Source organism: Pongo pygmaeus, chromosome Y, assembly GCF_028885625.2.
Source record: "Pongo pygmaeus isolate AG05252 chromosome Y, NHGRI_mPonPyg2-v2.0_pri, whole genome shotgun sequence".
NCBI lineage: Eukaryota > Metazoa > Chordata > Mammalia > Primates > Hominidae > Pongo > Pongo pygmaeus.
Window position 1 is genome coordinate 3333028 of NC_072397.2, and position 24185 is coordinate 3357212.

General features: G+C 46.2%; 1 protein-coding gene across 3 annotated transcripts in view; it reads left to right on the top strand.

Moving 5' to 3' along the window:
- The window catches only part of LOC129025670 (F-box-like/WD repeat-containing protein TBL1Y), a 186914-nt gene that overhangs the window by 156964 nt on the left and 5765 nt on the right, over window positions 1-24185 (top strand). For 2 of the 3 annotated variants that reach the window (XM_054473325.2, XM_054473324.2), the window contains 10 exons: window positions 248-500; window positions 5333-5465; window positions 5857-5998; window positions 6696-6759; window positions 6869-6966; window positions 9705-9765; window positions 15790-15911; window positions 20902-20976; window positions 21294-21421; window positions 22037-22202. In XM_054473325.2, coding sequence (XP_054329300.1) covers window positions 248-500; window positions 5333-5465; window positions 5857-5998; window positions 6696-6759; window positions 6869-6966; window positions 9705-9765; window positions 15790-15911; window positions 20902-20976; window positions 21294-21421; window positions 22037-22202 — 1242 coding nt within the window. The remainder of the gene's footprint in view (window positions 1-247; window positions 501-5332; window positions 5466-5856; window positions 5999-6695; window positions 6760-6868; window positions 6967-9704; window positions 9766-15789; window positions 15912-20901; window positions 20977-21293; window positions 21422-22036; window positions 22203-24185) is intronic. The other variant, XM_054473326.2, reaches the window with a different exon arrangement.

The window sequence follows — 24185 nt, forward strand, 5'->3', positions numbered from 1 at the left end:
TTTATGAGGAAGTTAAGTTTAAAAGTGAAGGTAAAAAATTGAACATACTGACATATTCATTCTTTGAAAAGAAATTTAGAACTCACATCTAACAGGGTCTATGCTACTTACCCCATGGCCCCCTGGCTGCTGGGAGCCAGCTATTTATGCTCCACTTCCCCGTGCCTCTCCTGCCTAGAGAGTAGAGACCATTCCCAGAGCCCTCACCCTTGTGAGCTGATGGCTGTCCCTTGGCTTGCTTCCCCAGGATGGCACAGTGTTCAACGGCCACCCTATAGAGTCCCTGTCCCTGATAGATGCTGTGATTCCTGACGTGGTGCAGATGCGGCAGCAGGCATTTGGAGAGAAGCTCACTCAGCAGCAAGCCAGTGCAGCAGCCGCAGAGGCATCAGCAATGGCAAAGGCGGCAAGCATGACCCCAGCTGCTGTTTCCCAGCCAAATCCTCCAAAGAACCAAGAGGCCACCGTGAATGGGGAAGAGAATGGAGCGCATGCAATCAGTGAGTGCGCAGGCTCTGGAAGTTTGGTGGGCCTCTCTGGGTTCATTGTTTTCTTTTAAATCTGGGTCAATCCAAATGTCTTCTTAAAAACCTACCTGAAATAAATGTCTTAGTAGCTGCTCTTTATTGTTTGCTTTTGGTCTACCCAGAATAGCTTTCCGTTGCAGTTTTCCATCACAACCCTTCAACCAGACCTTCTTTATTCTCATCTTCAACTTCAGGAAATTGTGTGCACTGCCAATCTGAGAACTCTCCTATAACACATGATTATGGCCTATCATAAACAAAAGTGTTTAATTCGTGGACACATTTAGTCTCAGCCTCCAGCCCTCCATGTTGAGTGTTTTTGTCCAAATTGTGGTATAATCATTGAGCTCATGGTTCCTGCCGAGGGCACTGGGCCCCAAAAACTGAGCATCAGCTTATTTGGTCTTTGCAAAATCCCAGAACATCATTCCCTGTTAGGTGATTGCCAGCGAGTACATGGCAAGTCAGTGAGTCTGAATTTCTACCCAGAGAACCTGCCCCACTTGGACATACTACTGCTCTATAAACCCATAGAGAAACCACTTCAGCATGTATCTAAGTTCAGAGCATGCATATGTTCCGTGCATGGTGCACTAGTGGGTGGGAGAGTGTGTGTACACATGTATGCACCAGTGAACAAATTCTTAAAGTGCCTCTCTGGCTGGAGAATCAGATCTAGCATTTAATGAAAGCTCTCCTAGACTATTAATGTCTCTTCTATTAAAATAGTGTGACATAAAGGTTGTCTGCTTTGGGTAAATGAAAAGATCTTTTGGCATTTTATTTATAAAGTCCATGATTGTGGGGCAGGAAAAGGAGAGTAAGAGAATACCCAGCTTGTACCTACAGGTCATTTATTAACTATGCAGTGACATGGGGCACAACCCTCAGATTTTCAAAATTGAGAAAATGGCTGTAGTTGTTTTCACAGTGGATATGGTTGTTTGACTGCATCCCAACCCAAATCTCACATTGAATTGGCTGCATCCCCACCCAAATCTCTAGTTCCCATGTGTCAAGGGCAGGACCAGGTGTAAATAATTGAATCATGGGGCGGCAGTTTCCCCCTACTATTGTTGTAGTAGTGAATAAGTCTCATGAGATCTGATGTTTTATAAACAGGAGTTCCTCTGCACAAGCTGTCTTGCCTGCCACCATGTAAGGCATATCTTTGCTCTTCCTTTGCCTTCTGCCATGACTGTGAGGACTCCCCAGCCATGTGGAACCATGAGTCCATTAAACCTGTTTCCTTTATAAATTACCCAGTCTTGGCTATGTCTCTATTAGCAGTGTGAGAATGAACAAATACAACAGTCTTACATCACAGAAAGTAATTTCTATTCTTAAGCTCAGGAGGTGAAGGCTACAGTGAACTGAGATAGCACCACTGCACTCCAGCCTGTGCAACAGAGCAAGACCCTGTCTCAAAAAATTAAAAGTAAAAAGAACTGTTTTTTTCCTGCTACTTGTGAGAAAAGTAGCCACTTTCCAGGCTGGTTTTCCTGACCATGGCATTTAAGATTGTCTTCATCATAAATGAACCTACCCAGGAGCCCAAAACTGTTACCCTGTGGCACTCCCAGGTTGGGCTCCTTCAGTTTGAAGTCCTGGTGGTTCTGCTTGGACTAAGAATTCTGATAAGGAACAGGAGCTGTGGCTCATGTCTGTAATCACACTGCTTTGGGAGGCTCAGGTGGGAGAATCGCTTGAGCCTAGAAGTTCAAGACAACATAGGAAGGCCCCATCTCCACAAAAAATTTTAAAAATTACCTGCGGGTAGCAGCATGTGTCTGTAGTCCCAGCTCCTCAGGAGGCTGAAGCAGGAGGTTTGCTCAAGCTGGGGAGGTTGAGGCTGGAGTGAGCCATCAAGGCAAGACACTGCAGTGTAGCCTGGGGGACACAGCACAGACCCTGTCTCTAAAAAGAAAGCTTTCAAAAGATAGGAAAGTGGCTCCAATAAGAAAACAACACTTGAGCCCATGGACTTGGTGTTTGAAGGCAGGGGACATTTGGAAGGAATGATGGTATTTACCAGTGGGAACTTCCTACATGTACAAATGGTGCCACAGAAAGGTACAATCTAATGAAATGTCTTGTCTTATCAAAAACACAGGAAACTTCCAGCTGGTACTTGTTATCCTCAGCCACCTTTGTACACATGGGTATTAGATGATATTTGTCTGATTCCTGTAGAAGAGGAGGTGTGATTCATGAGCCTCTGTAGAACCCACTGTGCATAAGATCAAAGAAAGGCAGCATTCAGTTCAGCATTCTTGGCCACTGTACACACCAGTGTCCACTCAGCCTTCTTATCAGCAGCCCCTCAGAGATGCTTGGTGTCTTATAAAGACAGGTATTGGATTTTTTAATTTATTTTTTAGCAGCTGAATAGTCATAGCATAAAAATTGCTCAGACCTAGTGCACCTTCTACCAACTAACTCACACACCAGAAAAGCTATTTAAAACTAGAGCAGGCCAGGCACAGTGGCTCATGCCTGTAATCCCAGAACTTTGGGAGGCTGAGGCGGGCAGATCACCTGAGGTCGGGAGGTCGAGGCCAGCCTGACCAACATGGAGAAACCCTGTCTCTACTAAAAATACAAAAACGAGCTGGGTGTGGTGTTGCATGCCTATAATCCCAGGTACTCGGGAGGCTGAGGTAGGAGAATCGCTTGAACCTGGGAGGTGAAGGTTGCAATGAGCCGAGATCGTGCCATTGCACTCCAGCTTGGGCAACAAGATCGAAACTCCATCTCAAAAAAAAAAAAAAAAATCAAAAAACAAAAAAAAAGTAGGGCTGAGAAAGGAGATCCTGTTCCTGGGATCCATGCTTGGAATCCATTGTGCTGAGACATACATGTGCCCTGCCCAGAACATCAGCCGTCCCACTGACGACTGCTCCAGATGGGCTGCTTACCTGGTCTATACCTCCCACAGAGGCCAACTTCCAACTATAGGCATTGGATGGGTGCTCATTGCTTCTACCTGCAACCGTCTGTCTACACTGTGTCAATGCACTAAGCGCTACCCCTGAGTGCCTGGCTTTGTCTCCCCTGTGCATGTGGCCATCTTAACTAGTCCACCCTGGCAGAAATTCTAGAACAGCCACCATGACCACCTTATGAGACCTTGCACCCTGTGTGTGAGCCACAGCCTGGCCTATTGAGGCAGGAGTTTTTGAAGGCTGCATTTTGATAAGAGTGTAGCCTCTGACAGCTGTGCCTCCTCTAAGTTACCAGGACCCCAACCACTGCATAGCTATCGAGTACACCAGTTGCCCTCTTGCCATCGCCATGAACAACTCTGTTATATGGGGAAAGACATTTTTCCTCTCTTCCTGCCAGATGACACCTTCAGAGAATGAAAGAGTCACCAACATTGAAGAGTTTCACTGTTACATAACTTTTTATTAGGGTTCTTGAAAGAGCCAAGCAGAATGGCAAGAGATTTTTTTATTTTTTCAATGTAGAAAATACTCCTTCCTCAGTGGCAGGTAACCAACCTAAGATCACATTGCTTCTCTTTCCCAAGTTTTCAGTCAAAATGCCTTGATGAAAGACATAACGAAACGTGCTTAATTCCTCACCATATCGTGAAGCTGTTAACCATTGCTAATTCTTTGATCATCAGGCTATATTGCTGCTTTCTCATGAGCATAAACTGAGGGTAGCAAACTTTCTATACAGGAACAGACAGTAAATGTCTCAGGCTTTGAGAGTCATGCAGCCTGTCACAGCTGCTGAAGTCTGTCATAGTACAAAAGCAGCTATGAGAGTCATCTCAGGCTGCCTTAACAAAAGGCCACAGACCAAGCAGTTTAAGAATTTGCTCTCATGATTCTGGAAGCTGGAGGTCTGAGATCAAGGTGAGGGCAGGGATGGTTCCTTTCTTGGGCCTCTCTCCTTGGCTTGTGGATGCCATCTTCTCCCCGTGTCTGCATGTGGTCGTACCTCTGTGGGTGTCTGAATCCTAATCCCCTCTTTTCATGAGAATAGTAGTTGCATTGGATTAGGGTTGACTGTAGTGAACTCATTTTACCCTACTTAATCTTTCTGAAGGCCCTATCTCCAAATATAGCTTTATTCTGAGGTCCTAGAAATTGGGGCTTCAAGATACAAATTTTACGGAGACACAATTTAACCCATAACAGTAGCCACAGGCGATTTCAAAACATGCGGAGTGACTATCTGCCAGCCACACTTTATTTATGCAGAAGCAGCTGGTGGCTAGATTTTGTCCATGAGCTATAATTTGCTGGCCTCACTCACAAAGAGTAAATAATTGTTTTGGAGAGACGGTTTAGAGACAGGGTCTTGCTCCGTCCCCTAGGCTGGGTTCAGTGGCATAATTATACCTCACTGTAGCGTCTCCCTCCTGGGCTCAATCAGTCCTCCCGTGTCAGCCTCCTGAGTAGCTGGGGCTACAGGCATATGCCACTGTGCCTGGGTAATCTTGCAATTTTTTTGTAGAAATGGGGTCCCGCAAAATTGCCTGGGTTGGTGTTGAACTCCTGGCCTCAAGCAGTTTACTGTCGACCTCCCAAAGCATTGGGATTATAGGCGTGAGCTACCCACACCAGGTCGGATTCTCTGTTTTTATTTCTCAGTGAGGTTTATAGACTGTGAAATTATAAAGAAACCTGATATGTTTGCTAAACTGCACAAAAGCCACAATTTAGTTAGACTCATTAGAGGTAGTGTTACTTAGTATGTAAAAACAAGGTGTTTCTGGAAACAAAAGTGCCCTTTAAATGCATTCCTCTTGTATTGGTAAGCCACATGTCTCTTTGTGTTTCCTATGACAGATAATCACTCAAAGCCAATGGAAATACATGGGGATGTTGAGATTGCACCCAACAAAGCCACAGTCCTTCGGGGCCATGAGTCCGAGGTGTTCATTTGTGCCTGGAACCCTGTCAGTGATTTGCTAGCCTCCGGGTAAGGAAGTCAGGATGGGGGCACTCCAGGGTCAGGGAGACGCAAGCTGCTTACCCTTCCCTGGAGTTCTGCCTTAAGGAACATGCACTCCCCCTCTTACCCCAGTGTGGGCAGACCCAGGAATGGGCGGCTCTTTGAGCCACTTCTGTATATGTCATGTACTGTGAAGAAGCCTTAGTTCCAAGTCATTTTCTCCATGGAGTGAGGAGCAATACAAGGCAGTTAAATTTACCAAATGCAAAGATGACAAGGAGGGAAACAGGGATCCACTGGTGTGAAAAAGACAGAAGAGCAGACACCGATGATGTCACCTGGCCAGAGAGCAAGCTGTGGTGAGCTTCTCATCCCATTTGAACCAAATACCAGAGGCTTCTGTGTTTTTATTCTGCAGGTCTGGAGACTCAACTGCAAGGATATGGAACCTGAATGAGAATAGCAATGGGGGCTCCACCCAGCTCGTGTTGAGACACTGTATACGAGAAGGGGGGCATGACATCCCAAGTAATAAAGATGTCACCTCACTGGACTGGAACGTAAGCATCTTCCACCCCCTGGGCACTTTGAAATTGGTAAAATCTGTCAGCCAGGCATGGGCTGCAGTGATGGAATGTGTGCAGACATAGGAGGCAGGTGGTCCCATGTACTCAGGGCCAACCTGGGGGGCTAGCCATAGAGGTGGTCTTGGCTTCTAAGAGCTCTTAATAAGGCCATGTCAGGCAGACAGTGAGCTGCTTGTTTGGTAGCCATATCTTTGCATCGTGAACATGTTTTAGCAAAATGAGCTGGTGGTCTCATGGTGGGGAAATAGGCTGGGAGATACAAGGTAGTTCTCCTGGGGAGACATAAGGTACAGCCTAGGAAAGGTGACTGTTCACCTTGGGATTTCAGGAACAAGTGTTATGTGCATTGACACATGGGATGCCACAGTTCCACTGCTTTTTATTTTCTGCAAAGTGTCATGATAACTTTCATCATGGTGTTTTTAGTTCTGTTATTCATTAGAGAACACAAAGTGGTGAATGGTTCCATTGTGTTTTCATTGCTCCCTTGTCTCCTTGGTCTTCATGCCACATATTTGATTTAAGAGCGGGGTGTGCTAACATTGCATGGCACCAACTATTGCCTGAAGAACTTTCTGGACTTGGGATCCTGAGAGAGGCTCTCTGAGCTTCTTCGGTGCTCCCACTCCTAAGCTGTTTTTGTGGGTTTGTGTCTCTTTCTGGCCCTCAGAGTGATGGAACACTATTGGCTACGGGTTCATATGATGGTTTTGCAAGAATATGGACAGAAAATGGTAAGTCCTGCACCCCTTGTGCAGGGGTCAGGTAAGAGGAGCTGCCGTACATAATCCTTGATTGAATAGACCACGACAACAAAATCAACATATTTGTTTTTACTAACAGGTAACCTGGCCAGCACCTTAGGCCAACATAAAGGCCCCATCTTCGCCCTGAAATGGAACAAAAAGGGTAATTACATTTTGAGCGCTGGTGTAGACAAAGTGAGTATTAGCTTAAAATATGCCCCTTTATCTATGGGTGCTTATTTACTTGTTTTTCTTTTTCTTTTTTACAGGGGTGGGGAGTGGGGGAACACAGTCACTCTGTCGCCCAGACTGGAGTGCAGTGGCACCATCTCAGCTCACTGCAGCCTCCGCCTCAGCAGGGTTCAAGTAATCCTCCTGCTGCAGCCTCCTGAGTAGCTGGGATTACAGGCACCCACCACCATGCTCAGCAAATTTTTTCTCTATTTTCAGTAGAGACAGGGTTTTGCCATATTGGCCAGGCTGGTCGTGAATTCCTAGGCTCAAGTGACTCTTCTGCGTCAATCTCCCAAAGTTCTGGGATTACAGGTGTGAGCCATTATGGCCACTGATTTTTTTGAATCTCAAAATCTTGGCTTCTTGGAACTCTTAGGCTTTGTGCTTCCCTTTAAGAAATGAAAAGGATTTGTTTAGGCTTTATTTTTGCGGTTTTGATCTTTCATATATTAAGAGATGTAGCATATCATCTCTTAATATATTCTGCTGTTCTGCAGACCTCTGTGCAAAACTTCCCTTTATTTGAGCTACGTGGTACAGTGATAGAGAGAGGAAAATCTCCACATTGCATTTGTCAGTTGCTGGAAGGAGCCATGTGATGTGAGGCCTGTACTGCCTGAACTTTCACCCACTGAGGAACTTGAGTAGCACAGGCTGTGTTTGTTTCTCAGGGTTCAGGTATCCTCATTTGATCAACTGCTGCTTCCCAAAGTAGACAGTAGATTTCTTGGAGCAGGAATCTAGCAACCTGGGCACAAAGGCACAATCCCCAGATGGCCTACAAAGCCAGTTTAGAATTGACTTGCTGTGCCCCTGGTCAGGTCTACAGGGAGCCACAGTGGCATTAACTCCAGGTGCATCTAAAAGCCATCAGTAGGTGGGAACCCAGGGTGAAGAGGAAGGGGATGCAGACTTCGTCACAGCCCTGAATCTGAGTTATCCAGAAATCTTGGCTTCTGTGGATTTTACTTTGCTCCTGTGTCCAGTGGCAGGGCTAGCTGTAATCATGACCCCAAACAACCTTCCTGGAACAGTTGTGCATTCCCAAGACTTAGCAAGAATTCCAAGCCATGGCTTCGGAAAAGAATCATTATCTAGAATTGAGAGAAAATAAAACAATGTTTGTTTTTACATCAATTTGTGTTTCTACAACTGGACAATGCTCAGGCTTCCACGAGACTTTGCATTTTGTGATGATTTCAGGATAACTTGAAAACTTTAAGTAACAGCTTTCTTTTCGAAGTTATTATAAAATGATAGTCTTGACCTCTAAACATTATCCCACTCTTGGAGAAGTCATAATTGCATTTGTCAAACTGTGGCCCACACAAGTCAAGTCTGGCCTCTCATCTGTTTTGTTAAGTAAAGTTTTATTGGTACACAGTCACACTCCTTTGTTGACACTTGTCCGTGGTTGCTTTCATGCTACAACAGCAGAGATGAGCAGTTATAAGGGAGACCAGATGGCCCTCAAAGCCTGAAATTCCTACTACCTGGCCTTTGACAGAAAAAGCTTGCAGACCCCTGCACTAAGATATAACTAGGTTAATAAATCATTCATTCTTAAGGTCTTTCTCTCTCTCTCTCTCTGTCTCTGTCTCTTTCTCTCGTTAACTCATCCAGTACTGCCCAGATAGGAGACAGGCACAAGTATGATGAGTTTATATATTCTCTGCAGTCAGTGTTAGATTTGCTTTGACATGGCTAGATTAAGTTATATGCCAACAAATAAAGAAATGCTAATTGGTTGAGGGCTGACCCAAAACCCAAGATAAGAAAGTTTCAAAGACACTTCTCAGTTTCCTTTAAAAATGCCCACGGTCAGCATAAAATAGGACTCAGTCTTAAAGCAAAATCTTGACTGAGAGAGAAATGTAAAGTTTATAATTAAGTTGAAAATTCCAGCTGATGAAGACAACATTCTAATGCTATTCATTGAACTGCTTCTCTAAATAATATTCCCAGCATCAGTATAAGTCCATAAGAATTCGTGATCTACTTCATTTTTTGAGGTGGAAATCACCTTTTCTCCTTCTTGACAGACCTGTACATTGATGCCCGGCCCCAGTGCAAGCCAGTGGCTCTGTCCCCATTTCTAGTGCCCCCAGTTCATGGAATCACAGGCAGGGGCATTTTTAGAAATGACCTTTTGTGCAGCCCTGCACTTGGAAAAGTGCCAAAAGGTCTTTAGAGATGCTTTGTTCTAGGTTTTTTCAACAGTTTTCCGCACTTGGGGATGAGGAAGAATCTCCACCAATTTTGGTATTTTTGCAAGTATTGGTTAGGCTTGCCCTGACCTTAAAACAGACACCAGCATCTGTGGCTGATGGGCTTATAAAATGTGGCAGTCCAGATTGTTAAGTGTGAAATATGGTGTACTTCAAAGAGTTAGGATGGAAGAAAAAGAATGCAGATAGTGCAGTAAGATTTTGACACTGATTACATGTTGAGATGGTATTATTTTGGGTATATGGGAGTGAAATAAAAGACTGTTAATGAATTTTACCATTTTTTTTTTTTTAACTTTTAATGTGGGTCCTAGAGAATTAAAATTAACCCATGAGGCTTGCTTTCTATCTATATTGGACAGTGCTGGTTTATAAGGAGAGAGGCTCACTGTCTTTTCTTGTACGATACATGTTACTAGAGTAAGCTTTGCAGGAGTAATTACTAACTTTTCCTTTGTTTGTGGAGCACAGACAACAATAATTTGGGATGCTCACACAGGAGAAGCCAAACAGCAGTTTCCTTTTCATTCAGGTGAGTCTTTATGTTTGTATTTTGCAATTTGAAAATAATTCAAAATTAGGCCGGGTGCAGTGGCTAACATCTATAATCCAAGCACTTTTGAAGGCTGAGACGTGAGGCTCACTTGAGTCCAGGAGTTCAAGACCAGCCTGGGCAATATAGCAAGACCCTGTCTCTACAAAACATGAGATGGTATGGGACAGGACGATGAGGTAGCCAGACATGGTGCCACACACCTGTAATCTCAGCTACCCAGACGACTTTAGACTGATTTAAAATGGACAAAAGGGGGTAGGTGACACTTATAATGACAAATGTCTGATCCATCTTGAGGGAATCCCTCAATGTATGCAGCAAAAGTTGATTATTTTATCAGCTGTCCCTGGAGCATTGTCCAGGAGGAGATCTGAGTGTCTTTCTTGTTGGGCAGTTGGGGTGCTTAAATGATGTTCTGAATGGGAGGGTAACCTCAAGGACTATCCAAGATGGCATAGCCCATCTCAGTGCCTGGGGAGGGCTGCAAGCAGGGGACATGGGTCCTGCAGGAAACAAGATCATAAGCCAAAAGTCCTCTTGAGGCATGATGTGTAGGTGACCACATCTGTTATTCCATGCAGTACTGTAGCAGGGACACAATGAGCTTCCTCATACAGGCAGCTCAGAGAGTAAGGGAGACCCAGTGAGGACACTGTTCCTGCTCTGCTGCCCTGGAGAGGGAGAGAATCTCTTCTGTGGCCAATCCTGTACAGCTTTGGACCTACACCAAATACACCTCTTAGGGCTGCTGGTGAAATTCTTTATTGGTGTTGTTTTCATTGAACACCATTGATGAGGTAGAAGGTGCTGAGCATACTGGAGACAAACGGCTCCAAATGGAGGCAGCACATGCACGACCTCATCGGGAATGTTCTTCACCCCAAAATGGAAACCCCCTACCTATTCAGTCTTTCCCCTGGTCCCTGGCAACCCCATGTATAGCTCGTGATCTCCACGTCATCTCCATGCCAGATACTTGCTACTCTGTGTTCTAGACTGTGCAAATCAAAGCAGCTATCTAGTGAGAATGCCATTCCTGCTAGAGTTCCACCACACGGCTTAAAAGTCAAAATCTACCTTTGCAGGCAGGAAGAGTTCCGTAACAAGCCCACATCCCTAGAATACCAGACATGCAGACCTGGGGAGTAAGGGGGGATGTCTAGTGCAGAAAACTCTGACTTCTGTTTTTCAGAGAAAAATATGCCCAAGGTAAACATCAGTGAGGTTCCTCTAATTCTATTTTTTTTTTTTTTTTTTTTTGAGACTGCACCCAAGCTGCATTAGAGTGGCTCAATCTCGGCTCAGTGCAACTTCCACTTCCTGGGTTCAAGCAATTCTCCCGCCTCAGCCTCCCAAGTAGCTGCAATTACAGGCACCCGCCACCACACCCAGCTAATTTTTGTATTTTTAGTAGAGATGGGGTTTTGCCATGTTGGCCAGGCTGGTCTCGAACTCCTCACCTCAGGTGATCCACCCGCCTTGGCCACCTACAGTGCTGGCATTGCAGATGTGAGGTACCGCACCTGGCCAGGTTTCTTTAATTCTTCTATCTTAGGAATTTGTGTTGTCTTTCAGCAGAAAATAATCTTTCCCAAAGTGACCCCAGAGACTGATGGAAGGATTTTCTACCCAGTTGGCCCAAGAAGACCACAAACTCCATGTTCTGAATTTCATGAGCTTCTTCTTACCTATAATCTGGCTGGTCACAAGGTAGATCCAATTTCCATCAGTAGGTAGGATATGTCTAGGCATTTCTTGCTTGCTGTTTGGTGTCAGGCAGTTCAAGATGAAGAGAAAGAAGCTCACTCTTCCAGGAGAAACACAGCTGTGAAGAGCTATGAGGAGTGCCTTCTGTGGCTGTTGCAGGCTTGTGTTTTCCCCATGTTCCCATTTATGTAACATTCTCACTATGATAAAACGATAGAGGCTGGGTGCAGTGGCTCACACCTGTAATCTCAACATTTTGGGAGGCCAAGGCAAGTGGATCATCTCAGGTTAGGAGTTTGAGACTAGCCTGACCAACATGGTGAAACTCTGTCTCTATTAAAAACACAAAAAATTAGCCGACCTCATGGTGGGCACCTGGAATCCCAGCTTCTCAGGAGGCTGAGGCGGGAGAATCACCTCAATCAAGGAAGAAGAGGTTCAAGAGCTGAGATCATGCCACTGCACTCCAGCATGGGCAACAAGAGCAAGACTCCATCTCAAAAAAAAAAAAACAGAGATAAAAACCAGGGACTGATCAGTGATGCAGGAGTTTGGGAAGGGTATGAGGAACAGTGGCCTGCTGATACAGTAGCCTGAGGGAGATTTTAGTGAGGATGGAACACTCTGGGTCTCAATTGCAGCCATAGACATCTTCCCGTGTGATAAAATGACACAGAGCACTCTATAGGCAAATTGCATCAATGTCAACTTTCCAGTCTTTATACAAGTCTACAGCTACACAAAAAGTAATTATTATGGGAACCTGGGTGAAGGAGACAGAGAACCTGTCTGTGTTACCTTTGAAGCTTCCTGTAAATCTCTTAGTATTTCCAAAGGAAAATGTTGGACTGGGCCCAGAAGAATTAGGGCTATTGAATCACACTGGCGTATGCATAGCAGGGAGGGCACAGAGTCCCCCAGTATAGCTCAGCCCTCTTACTGGCCATTCACTCATACGGTTCCAAGCATCCTGGCTGCTGGAGCTGACTCAGAGTAGGACCAACTGCCTGAGGACAAGGGGCCCTCCTTTTAGATGGGATCGAGTCACCAAGTGCTGGTCACCATCTCCTGGACTGCTCACCACATTGTCACATTTCCAGGTATATTAATTGCATGCTTGAAGCAGAGGCTGGACCAGGAATTTGCCATTTACCTCAGGCAATGTTGTAAACAAGAACTAGGAAAATGGGTCAAGAACTGTCATGAAACATGCTACTCAGGAAGCAATGAAAGAGATGATCTCAGCTGTGGAAAAGACTACTGTTGACACCCGCATCCTTCTACACACACCTTCTGCCTTGGGGTGGAGCTGGATGGGGAATGGGGTCCCTGCACTAACGGACGGTAAACTCATAGAGGGTCGTGCCTCTCATTTAGAGACCGAGGAAGGGCCGGGGCAATCAATATTCAGAGAAAGCTGGATTCTTCTCAGTTCAGCATTGACTGCCTTTAAGAAATGCACACAGCTGGATACAGTGGCTCACTCCTGTAATCTCAGCATTTTAGGACATCAACATGGGAGAATTGCTTGAGGCCAGCAGTTTGAGACCAGCCTGTGCAATGTAGCAAGACCCTGTCTCTGCCAAAAACCATTGTTTTTAAATGAGCCAGGCATGGTGGCTCACACTAGCAGCCCAGCTACTCTGGAGGCTGAGGTGGGAAGATCAATGGAACCCAAGAGTTCAAGGCTCTAGTGAGCTATGATTGTGCCACTGATCTCCAGCATGGATGACAGAACAAGACCACATCTGCAAAGGAAAAAAAAAAAAAGAAAGACACATAAGATGAGCTTCTCTATTGGTCAGTTGTTGAGGATATTGTGGCTAGAGGCTGGCAGAAGCTAACCCTCTATTTTCCCTAGAAGCAATGCTTCAGTGTTGGCTAATTCAGTGTTTGCAGCTAGCTTGGGAAATATAACTTGGCAAACAACAGAATGGACCATACTATTTAGGAAAATCAATGATAGTTCTTGGCTGGGCAGACTCGTAGAGTTGCCATAACCCCACCTTCTCTGCTGGTACACCATGGAGCCCAATCAGTAGCTAAAAGTAATTTCCACAGGCTTGTATGGGAAGCACAGGGATAGAAGAGCTGGTCAGATGTTGATGGCTAGCCCTCAAAACCCAGAGCTCCCTGATCCTTAAGGCATTACCCTCTTAAATTAGCGTGATCCCTAGGAAGGGAGAGCCTTTCTCTGCATTTTACATGTAATTGAGAGCACAGTACTTTTCACATCGCTAAGTTATTCCTTTTGATAATCAGGGTTCTGTGCACACGGCTGGGTTCAGAGGTCCTCTATGTACGAAAAGCCTCATGATGATCCTTAATAAGAGAGTGGGTTGTTCAGACTCTTCAGGGGAAAAGAGGAGATTGTTTGAGAAGGCGCCTCTTCCCCTTTGTCTTCCCATCTTGGCATCCCATGGCCTTTTTTCCTGCTTATCAGTTCTCTGTCATGAGATGGGAGTGAGTCTACAGAGTGCTTCGCTGGCATGGCCCCTGCAGTGGAGAGAGGCCAGGGACCTGAGCACGGCACACCTGCTGGTCCCTAGGAATGCCAGTGATCCCTGCTGCCAGTGGGCATCTGAGAGGAAGGAAAATAGCCATTCATAGCCACAGCTTCTCACCCCCACCACTCTCTGCTAGAGGATAGGAGTGAGCAGTTGAAGTCACACTTCCCCAGACTCAAAAAACGATGAGTGCAGGGTTGCACCTGCCATGGGAACTTCCACACCTCCAGCTCATTCCATGTCTTGGGCACTTTGCTGATCGCCTGAGATGCTTCGTCTTGCTCATTTTCCCCCTTGTCTGGGACAACTTGCAACATCTGCATCTGCAGTTGAGACTTCAGGAAGCCATTGACCTGCAGCTGCATGTCAGTAAAGGGGCAGAATGAGGAATGAGGCCCAGTTGCTAGGATTTCAGTGCCCTTGCTGTCACCCATACTTCCAGTGCCTCTCAGGACATGGTCCAGCATTGTGAAGTCAGACCCTCTGAGGACAGAACCAGAGCCTGGCTTTTAACTAGGGCCCTGGACGTTTTGGTGCATTGGAAAGTTGCCAGATTTCTAGCTTCCATCCTAGGAAAGAAACCAGAAGGGAGAGAACAAGACCCACAGCTGTAATTATACAACGGGAGTTCAGCTTTACGTTGTTCTGAACCACTTGGACCTGAGAAAGGCTCAAAGTCAGGGAGAGTGTTGGTCACAGGCCCTGAGGCATATGTCCCATTTCATCCCCAAAGGGTTTCTTGTTGACTGTAATTATCTGCCAGTCAGTGGGATGCATTGATGTATTTCAGGAGGCTTTATTTTTTTTTAACATATATTGAGGTATCTTGAAAATAGGGCATGAAATTCTTCCTCTCCTTTTTTCTTCTTTCTGTCTGAAGTAGAATCAAATTAGCTCGTTGCAGTGATACTGCTGGAAGCAGCCAGGTGCAGAGTAGGCAGGGCAGCCCTCTCACCTGCCCTTCTTATCTGTGCCATGGGAGCAGGGGATTCTGCAGACCATGGGGCACAGGAAGTGTCATGAAGCCTTTCTTCTAGGACATCTTGTCATCCCTGCCAACATGGCAGGAGAGGATCTTTAAGGTCTTCAAAGGAAGGAAGGAAAGAGACTGATCACACACGGGACTGGTTTTTTTGTTTGTCTGTTTGTTTGTTTTGAGACAGGATTCTCGCTCTGTGGCCAGTCTGTAGTGCAGTGGCCCGATCTTGGCTCACTGCAACCTCCACCTCCCAGGTTCAAGCCATTCTCCTGCCTCAGTCTCTCAAGTAACTGGGACTACAGGTGTGTGCCACCACACCTGGCTAATTTTTATAGAAACTGGATTTCACCATGTTGGCCAGGATGGTCTTGATCTCGACCTCATGATCCGCCCACCTCGGCCTTCCAAAACGCTGGGCTTATAGGCATGAGAGGCCAAGGCTGGAGGATCACTCGAGTTGAACACTAGCTTGGACCATGTAGGGAGACCCCATCTCTACAGAAAATTTTAAAATTAGCTTAGTGTGGTGGCATACACCTGTAGTCCCAGCTACTCAGGAGGCTGAGGCGGGAGGATCCCTTGAGCCTTGGGACACTGAGGTGGGAGGACCCCTTGAGCCCAGGAATTTGAGGCTGCCATGAGCCGTTGAGCCACTGCACTCCAGCCTGGGTGACAGAGCAGGCCCTGTCTCTAGAATAAATAAATAATTAAACTAAAGAGGCTTCTTGACTGTGCTGTTCATTGTTGTAAATCCATGGAGCTGTGCACACAGTGAATAACTCCAGATGTCCTCCTTCCCTGCTGCAGCCCCCGCCCTTGATGTGGACTGGCAGAACAACATGACCTTTGCCTCCTGTAGCACAGACATGTGTATCCATGTGTGCAGGCTCGGCTGTGACCGCCCAGTCAAAACCTTCCAGGGACACACAGTAAGTGAGGGCTCTTGTCACTGGTCTCGAGTTCATGAGAATGTGATGTGGGAGCCAATTCTTGTATACCTAGAATTAAAAGATACTGCATCAGCAGACCATTTCTTCTGCAGCCCTTGGCTGCTTGAGCTATAGTGGCCAACTCAGGTGGATGGATTCACCCAGTTTGGGGTGTGCATTGACAACATTTGACCTGGAAATGACGTAGTTGGTGGATTTGGTGTCAAAGCCTATAAGGTAGCTATGAGAAAAACATAGGGAACATAAAGGAAGGCATGCTCACAATAAATGAATAGATGGGGCACATCTGCAATGAATGGTAAAAAAAAATGTCATTAAAAATCAAGGCTGGGAACAGTGGCTCACACCTGTAATCCCAGTACTTTGGGAGGCTGAGGCCAGATAATTGCTTGAGTACAAGTCCAGCCTGGGCAATACAGCAAAACCCTGTCTCTACAAAACAAATTTTAAAAATAAGCTAGGTGTGGTGGTGTGCACCTGTAGTCTCATCCCAGGAGGTTGAGGCTGCAGTGACTATGATCACACCAATGCACTCCAGCCTAGGCAACAGAGTGAGATCTGTTTAAATTAATTTTTTAAAAAAGGAAATTTGAGAACTGAGAAGTATAATGTCGCAATTAAAAATCTTAGTAGGTGAGTGTATTGGGCTGCTCTTGTATTGCTATAAAGAAATACCTGTGACTGGGTAATTTATAAGATACTTAATTGGCTTAAAGTTTTGCACCTGTATAGAACACATCTGCTTCTGGGGAGGACTCAGGAAGCTTACAACCATGACAAAAGGTGAAAGGTGAGCAAGTATCTCACATGGCCAGAGCATGAGCAAAAGAGAGGGGCTATGGAGTATTACACACATTTAAACCACTATATCTCATAAGAACTCACTATCATGAACACAACACCAAGCTATGAGGGATCTGCCCTCTTGATCCAAACACCTCCCACCAGGGCCCACCTCCAGCATCGGGGATTACAATTCAACCTGAGATTTGGGTGGGGAAAAATATCCAGCCTCATCAGTGGGTTTAATAGCAGATTGAAGACTGCAGAAGTAAGGTTAGAGATCACAGAAATTTGCCAGTTTGAAGAACACATAAAAGACTGAAAAATGAATAGAGGCTTACCAGCCTATGGGACAATATCAGGCAGCCTAAAGATATGTGCATAATGGGGAAAGAAGAAAGAATGAAACAGGAAAATCATTTGAGGCAATAATGGCCTTTTTTTTCTAAATTTATTGGAAAACATCATTTAATTTGAGAAGCTCAGGAAATCTCAAGCAGAATAAATATAAACAGAACCACACCTACCCACCTAGGCATATGGTTATCAAACATCAAATTTAACGATAAAGAAAATCCTGAAAACAAGCAAAGACTGGAAAAGGTCCTGTGGTATACCAAGAAACAACAATATGAATAGCAGCCAACTTAACAAATTCCTTAGTGTGGGCTCTGAGGCTCTTTCTGGTCTTTTCATCAGATCTCTCTCAAATTCTCCAATTGCTATGATCTCTACCTTACTTCTGCAATTGCTGGTATACCATTAAACACATTTATTAGTCTCAGCCTCCTGGGCTAGTGTCCAAAAACACCCTGTGCCTCTGTCTTCCTAAAGACATGTGCAGCCAAGCACCTCAACCCATGCTAAGCCATTCCTGGAACACTCCCTGACTTAGACTCCCACAGCAGCCCTCAGTCTGACACAGACTCTTCTCCATCCTCCAGACCCATTTACATGTCCTCTCCACACCCTCGGGAGAATTCATGGCACCTCCTGAGCTCTCATAGCCCATGTGAATACCACAGCCCTGACAGTGGCTGCTGGCCTGTATGCCTGTCTCTCCCAGAAAATGCAGAGCACATCAACAGTGATCCCAGGAGGGCCCATGGCATCTTGCCTTTCTCTCACCAACACCCAGAATATCTTTCCTTGGTGGGAGCTGGGGGATCCCCTGTTAAAGCAGGAGAGGACGATCATGTTCCTGGAGATTTGCCATCATATCACTAACTTAACTGATGTAAATTCCATTTTTCTCATTCCCCTAGTGCCCATCTCACCCCACCTCTGGCCCAAGGGCCCCCACCCTAAAGGAAGGCACTTTTAGAGCACAGGCATTGATTATCCTGTTTACATCTCCTGGCTCCAAACTGACTCTCTTTCTGATCTAAATTTATTTCCCATCTAACCCTGGACTATCCTCAAGTTTTTGATAGAGCTGCACACACTGTTTCTGGTTCCCAACTGTCCTGCTCCAGACCTTGCCACCAGCATGGGACGTGACCCTTTAAGTGGGTCATACTGTGGCTGATGGCCCTAAACAAAGCTCCAAGTCACTGAGGTTGAGTGTAGACCTACGAGCCAGCTCTGGAGGCAACCCAGGAACTGGGACTTGGATTGGAGGCTGTAGGATCAACTCTCAGGAAAAAATGTGTTCCTTTTTGTGGGTTTGGATGCAGACAGGCCAAGGTGACCAGCTCCACATTCTGGGCCTGTGGGCCCACAAAGAGTGAGCCACAGTGAGAGCCCGCCTTGCTAGCCTAGCACCCACATTCACACTCACACATACTTAAGAATGCTCACACTCTCTCAGCCCCCTCTTCAGTGGCCCCCTCCACCCTCCCTGGTCTCTCCCAGTAGTCTGCTCCCAGCACAAACATTCATGCTCACAGGCACTGAGCATGTTCTCATTTCCCTCTTCAGTAGGCCCCTTCTGCCTCTCTGGGCTCTTCTAGCAGGCTGCTCCTGGATCACATATCCATGTTCACATACACCTAAGCCTACTCACACTCTCAGCCTTCTCTCCAACTGGTCTGCTCCACCCTTTGCAGATTCTCCCAGGAGCCTTCTGGAACAGACATCCATGCTCATAGACACATAAGCGTGCTCACAGCCCCCTCTTCAATAGGCCTCGTCTGCCCTCCCCTCCATCCCAGCAGCCTCCTCCTAGAACACACATCCATTCTCATAGACACTTTTGCAGGCTTACACTCTGTCAGGCCCCTATCCAGCCAGCCCCCTCCACCCTCCCCTGGGATTTCACAGCAGCCTGTTCCTTGGCCATCATGCTTCTTTCTCCATTTCCTGGGCCACCCACACCACATAGAACACACAGGTGGCTTGTCACTGTCCCATTCACACCCTTCAAAACTCAGTGTCCTTAGAAAGTAGCATGACCATACAGTTTACCATCCAAATTGGAGCCCTCAGGAGTTTGAAAATATTTAGAAAATTAATTTTCAGTGTGAAATTAATTTCACACTGTAGGCCAGGACAATAGGTGTTAATCTGTTAATCTGTAGGCCAGGACAATAGGCGTCAGATATTGGGCTGTCTGGGGCATATGGGACCCTACTGTCACCCCCTAGAAAGGATCCTGCCCCATTTCTCCTGGGCAGGCTGTTCCCCAGCGGAGCCTTTGCTGCAAGTGGTTCTCTTTCTTTTGTTTGTTTGTTTGCTTGTTTGTTTGTTTTTTGAGATGGAGTTTCACTGTGTTGCCCAGGCTGGAGTGCAATGGCGTGATCTGGCTCACTGCAACCTCCGCCTCCCGTGTTCAAGCGATTCTCTTGCCTCAGCCTCCCTAGTAGCTGGGACTACAGGCACCCGCCACCACGCCTGGCTAATTTTGGTATTTTTAGTAGAGGTGGAGTTTCACCATGTTAGCCAGGATGGTCTTGATCTCTTGACCTTGTGATCCGCCCGCCTTGGCCTCCCAAAGTGCTGGGATTACAAGCATGAACCACCGTGCCTGGCACAAGTGGTTCTCTTATATGTGTCTGTCCTAGTGTGTCCTTTTCTGCCTTGGTCCCTTGGTACTTTTGCCTTTATCCTCCAGTGTTTAGTCTCAGCATCCCCAGGTGTCCTGAGCCTGCAGGTTAGAGTGCTCACCCTGTGCTTTTAGATACTTGGCTGTTTGCTGCAGATCAGGAGCCCCTGGCCAGGATTTTGCCTGTGTTGTGTGTGCTCCTGCTGCTCAGCACTTGCCTCTCATTTCCCTTGCACATGTGTATCTGTCTGTGTGTGCATTTTGGTCACCCATCTTTCATGTGAGTCAGCCCTTATCCCGCTGGAACTCCACAATAGCTGAGGCTTCACTTCCTGTGTTTATCCCTCCCTCCACCTCCACTCACCAGCAGGAGAGGAATGCCTTATAATGGGTGTAGACGTGGGAAGGAACTGTTAGATTAAAGTGCATAGGAGACCTGGCATGGTGACACATCCCAGCACTTTGGGAGGCTGAGGCCAGAGGGTTGTTTGAGCCCAGGAGTTCAAGATCACCTTGGGCAACCCCATCTCTGTAAAAATACACACACACACAAAGCTGGGCATGGTGATGCCTGCTTCTCGTCCCAGCTACCTACTTTGGAGGCCAAGGTGGGAAGATTGCTTAAGCCCAGGGGTTCAAGACCAGCTTCAGCAACCGATCTCCATCAAAAGAGAAAAAAAAATAGCTAGGTGTGGTAGTGCCTGTCTTTAGTCCAAGCTAGACATTGAGGCAGGAGGATCACTTGAGTTCAGCAGGTCAAGGCTGCAGTGAGCTAAAATCGGGCCACTGAACTCAAACCTGGGCAACCGCGAGAGCTTGCCTCAAAAGTTAAAAAAAAAAGTAGAGTGCATACAAAAGTAATTTTCAAAGCCCAGCTTTGAAAATACCTGGTTTTATTTGCTGTGTTTTATGGTATGTGACTTCTTCACTTGCCTTCCTTCCTAGCAGGGAAGGTTTTCTTAACAAAGTATTGATGAGAGTGGCTGGTGATGTGTGGTATAGGGCTGTGGTTTTATACAAATGAAAAAGGCAAAGTGAGAAAAAGAGGAAACTAGACGGCTGGTTGGGCTGTGCTCTTTGATGTCAGGCTGAGGCGGAAGACCTTCTGCAGCGACGGTGGCGCGCTGCTGCCCCCTGCTGGAAGGCGACCTCATCTGCTCACAGGCCCTGATGTCTTTTTCAAGTGACTCTGCTCTCTTTCAGAATGAGGTCAATGCCATCAAATGGGATCCTTCTGGAATGTTGCTGGCGTCCTGCTCAGATGACATGACATTGAAGGTAGAGTCAGCATGGCAAGGGGTGGGCTATTTAATCCCAGACAACCCTGGGCACTTGATGCCAGTCTCACAGTCACACTTGCGTGAGAATTACTTGTTACCGACCAGGTTCCCTTCCTCTGTCATCCGGTGAACTCTGATTTCTCAGTCAGTGTCCTGCTGAGAATCCCAGCCTCCTCACAGCTTTTCTCACCACTGCACACCCCATATCCTGCCTTGGGCCATTAGCCTCACTTATGCATCCCGGAGGAATGGTGCCACATCATTCCCGGGTGCAGGAATGGCTTTTGCTCATGTTGTGGCCGGTGTGTCCTTTAGATCTGGAGTATGAAGCAGGATGCATGCGTCCACGATCTTCAGGCTCACAGCAAAGAGATCTACACCATCAAGTGGAGCCCCACCGGGCCTGACACCAGCAACCCAAACTCCAGCATCATGTTGGCAAGGTAAGGGCAGGCAGCACAACTGGTACAGCTCTGCCTGACACAACAATAATGAGAAATTTTGCTAAAGTGTGTCTATGCACCTGTGTTGAAGCCCTTCAGAGGAAACGAAGTGGTGGCTCACTTTGAAGAGACCAAAACCATCCTACCTTTGAGGTTACCATGGTTTTGGCCCAGGTGCCACGGCTCACACCTGTAATCTCAGGCACTTTCGGGGGCCGAGGTGGGCAGATCACAAGGTCAGGAGTTCGAGACCAGACTGGCTAACATGGCAAAATGCTGTCTCTACTAAAAAATACAAAAATTAGCTGGGTATGGTGGCGCATACTTGTAATCCCAGCTACTTGGAGGCTGAGGCAGGAGAATATCTTGAACTCAGGAGACGGAGGCTGCAGTGAGCCAAGACCACCCCACTGCACTCCAGCCTGGGCAACAAGCGTGAAACTCCATCTCAGAAAACACAAAAATTCCTGTTGCTTGAAGAATATGTATATATGTATGTATTTATATATATTTTGTATATATATTTTATATGTATATATACATATAAAGAGAAATAGGGTCTCACCATGTTGCCCAGCCTGGTCTTCAACTCCTGGCTTTCTCCCACTCTCCTAGTGCTTCATTTGATTCTACAGTGCGACTGTGGGATGTGGAGCAAGGTGTCTGCACACACACACTCACAAAGCATCAGGAGCCTGTCTACAGCGTAGCTTTCAGCCCCGATGGGAAGTACTTGGCTAGTGGATCCTTTGACAAGTATGTTCATATCTGGAGTACTCAGGTAAGCTCCTGACCCATACGAATCCTTTTAGTAAAGGATGCCTGAACAGCCATGATTCCAGTGTGCGTGGTTCAGAACACTGTCCTTGAGAGAGTTGAGCAAGCCCAGGCTTCCTGGGCAGACCCAGTGGATGCTGTTCACTGTGCACCCCACGTGGGTTGTGAGCTCTTCCCTCACCAGACACCTCCAGCAGCTCCCCTCCCTGAAGAAGGGCATCATGTCTGCTGTCCTCAGGGCTCTTGGCCATTTGATTCCAAACCCTCACCTTGGCGCACGTTCTTCCTTGAAGGAGCCACTGTCTTCTGTTCACTTTTCTGAGTCCATGGCACGATACCTTCCACCTGCCTCTTCCTCTTCTTGGCAGTTATCACTGAAATGCTGCTTTCTAGATATTGAGATTGGAGGGTGGGAGTGGGGGACCAGCTAACAGGGGTGAGGCCAACTCCACATCCTCTATGCACACCAGCTCCTACAGCTCCACCACAGAGAAGATCAGGGAGTAGGAAGGAATGTGCTTTGCTGTTGTCATGCCGCTTAGATTTTTCAAATGAAAGTAGTTTCTGTTTGAGTAAGTAAGGTGTGTATATTGGGTTGTCCTTTTACCATGGACTGAAAGGACATAGGATTTGAGTAAATGTGGCGGGCTGCTGTGGGTATCTTGGGCCACACCTGAGGGTAGGAGAATCCCACTAAAAAGAGTAGAAATGGATGGGAACTAGTACTGCAGTGCATAAAGGATTGTATAGGGCAGTTTGAAAAAGACTGTACAGCACTTCATTTTATTCCAAGAGAGAAGTCATGATGCTCTAGGAGCTGTTGAAAATAACCAAGGGGTCCCTTTAATCTTAGGAGGGATCACATGGCCTTCCTCCTCCCCCATTCATCTGCATTTTCATTTTGGGTGTTTTTGGCTTGGTTGACATTCAGGTGGATTTACATCCTCAAGTTCATTCCCCCTGTGGACTCATGGGTGATGAGCCGTGTTCACTGGCAAGGGGTCCACTGAGATCACAGGCTTCCCAGGGACTTCATGTGAACCACATCCTCTCAAGGAAGGAAAGGAGGTGGTGGACCCTGCGTAGAGCCAACCCAATGCCAAGCCCAGCCCCACAGCCCTAGATAACCCTCTGGGAAGCACACATCTCAGCACTAGTGTGCAAGAGTATCTGTTCATGAAATCCTTGCTAGCAATAGTAATGGGTTGATCTGTAAAAATATATGAATCATCAAAAAAAAAATGACACGATCAGGAGGAGCTTATCATCAAGAACTCACTGAATCATTTCAGCTGTTTCTTGCAAATAAAAGAAATGCTTAGCATTTCTCTTAAAAGAAATCTTAAAGCCCACTTTAATGTTCCGTAAGTATAAAAATATCTATCTATAATACTGTTGGTGTGCACCTTTCTTAGTTCATAAGACACTACCTTTAAAGAGCCCAATGGAGCAGTGGTTTTGAGACAGCCCTCCTGGTCTCGGTCTTTAGATTTATCCTGCCTGTCACCATTAGTGAATCATGAGTGAAGGCTTATATGACCCTTTCTTCTTTTTTATAAAAACTTTTAAAATTAATTTTTGTACAGACCGGTCTCACCGTGTTTCCCAGGCTGGTCTAGAGCTCTTGGGCTCAAGCAATCCTCCTGTCTCAGTCTCCCAAAGGGCTGGGGATTACAGGCATGAGCCACCATACCTGGCCTTATTTGACTCTTTCAAAGCCCTCTATTTTCCTCACCTCTTGAATATGTCAAGTTAATGCTCTTTTAAACCAGAAGCCAAAGGTCTGGAATGCTTTCCATTACACGTATGTTACGCATTTTTCTTTCAAACATAAAAAAAATTACATTTCAGTTTCCAACATGTTAATACATTTAATGATGAATTACAGCCAATTCCCTTTCTGGTAGGTGAATTTTATTCATTCAGGTCAATTTTATTCATTCAGACACCAAGACAGGATTAGATGGGCAAGAGATTTATTGGGAGA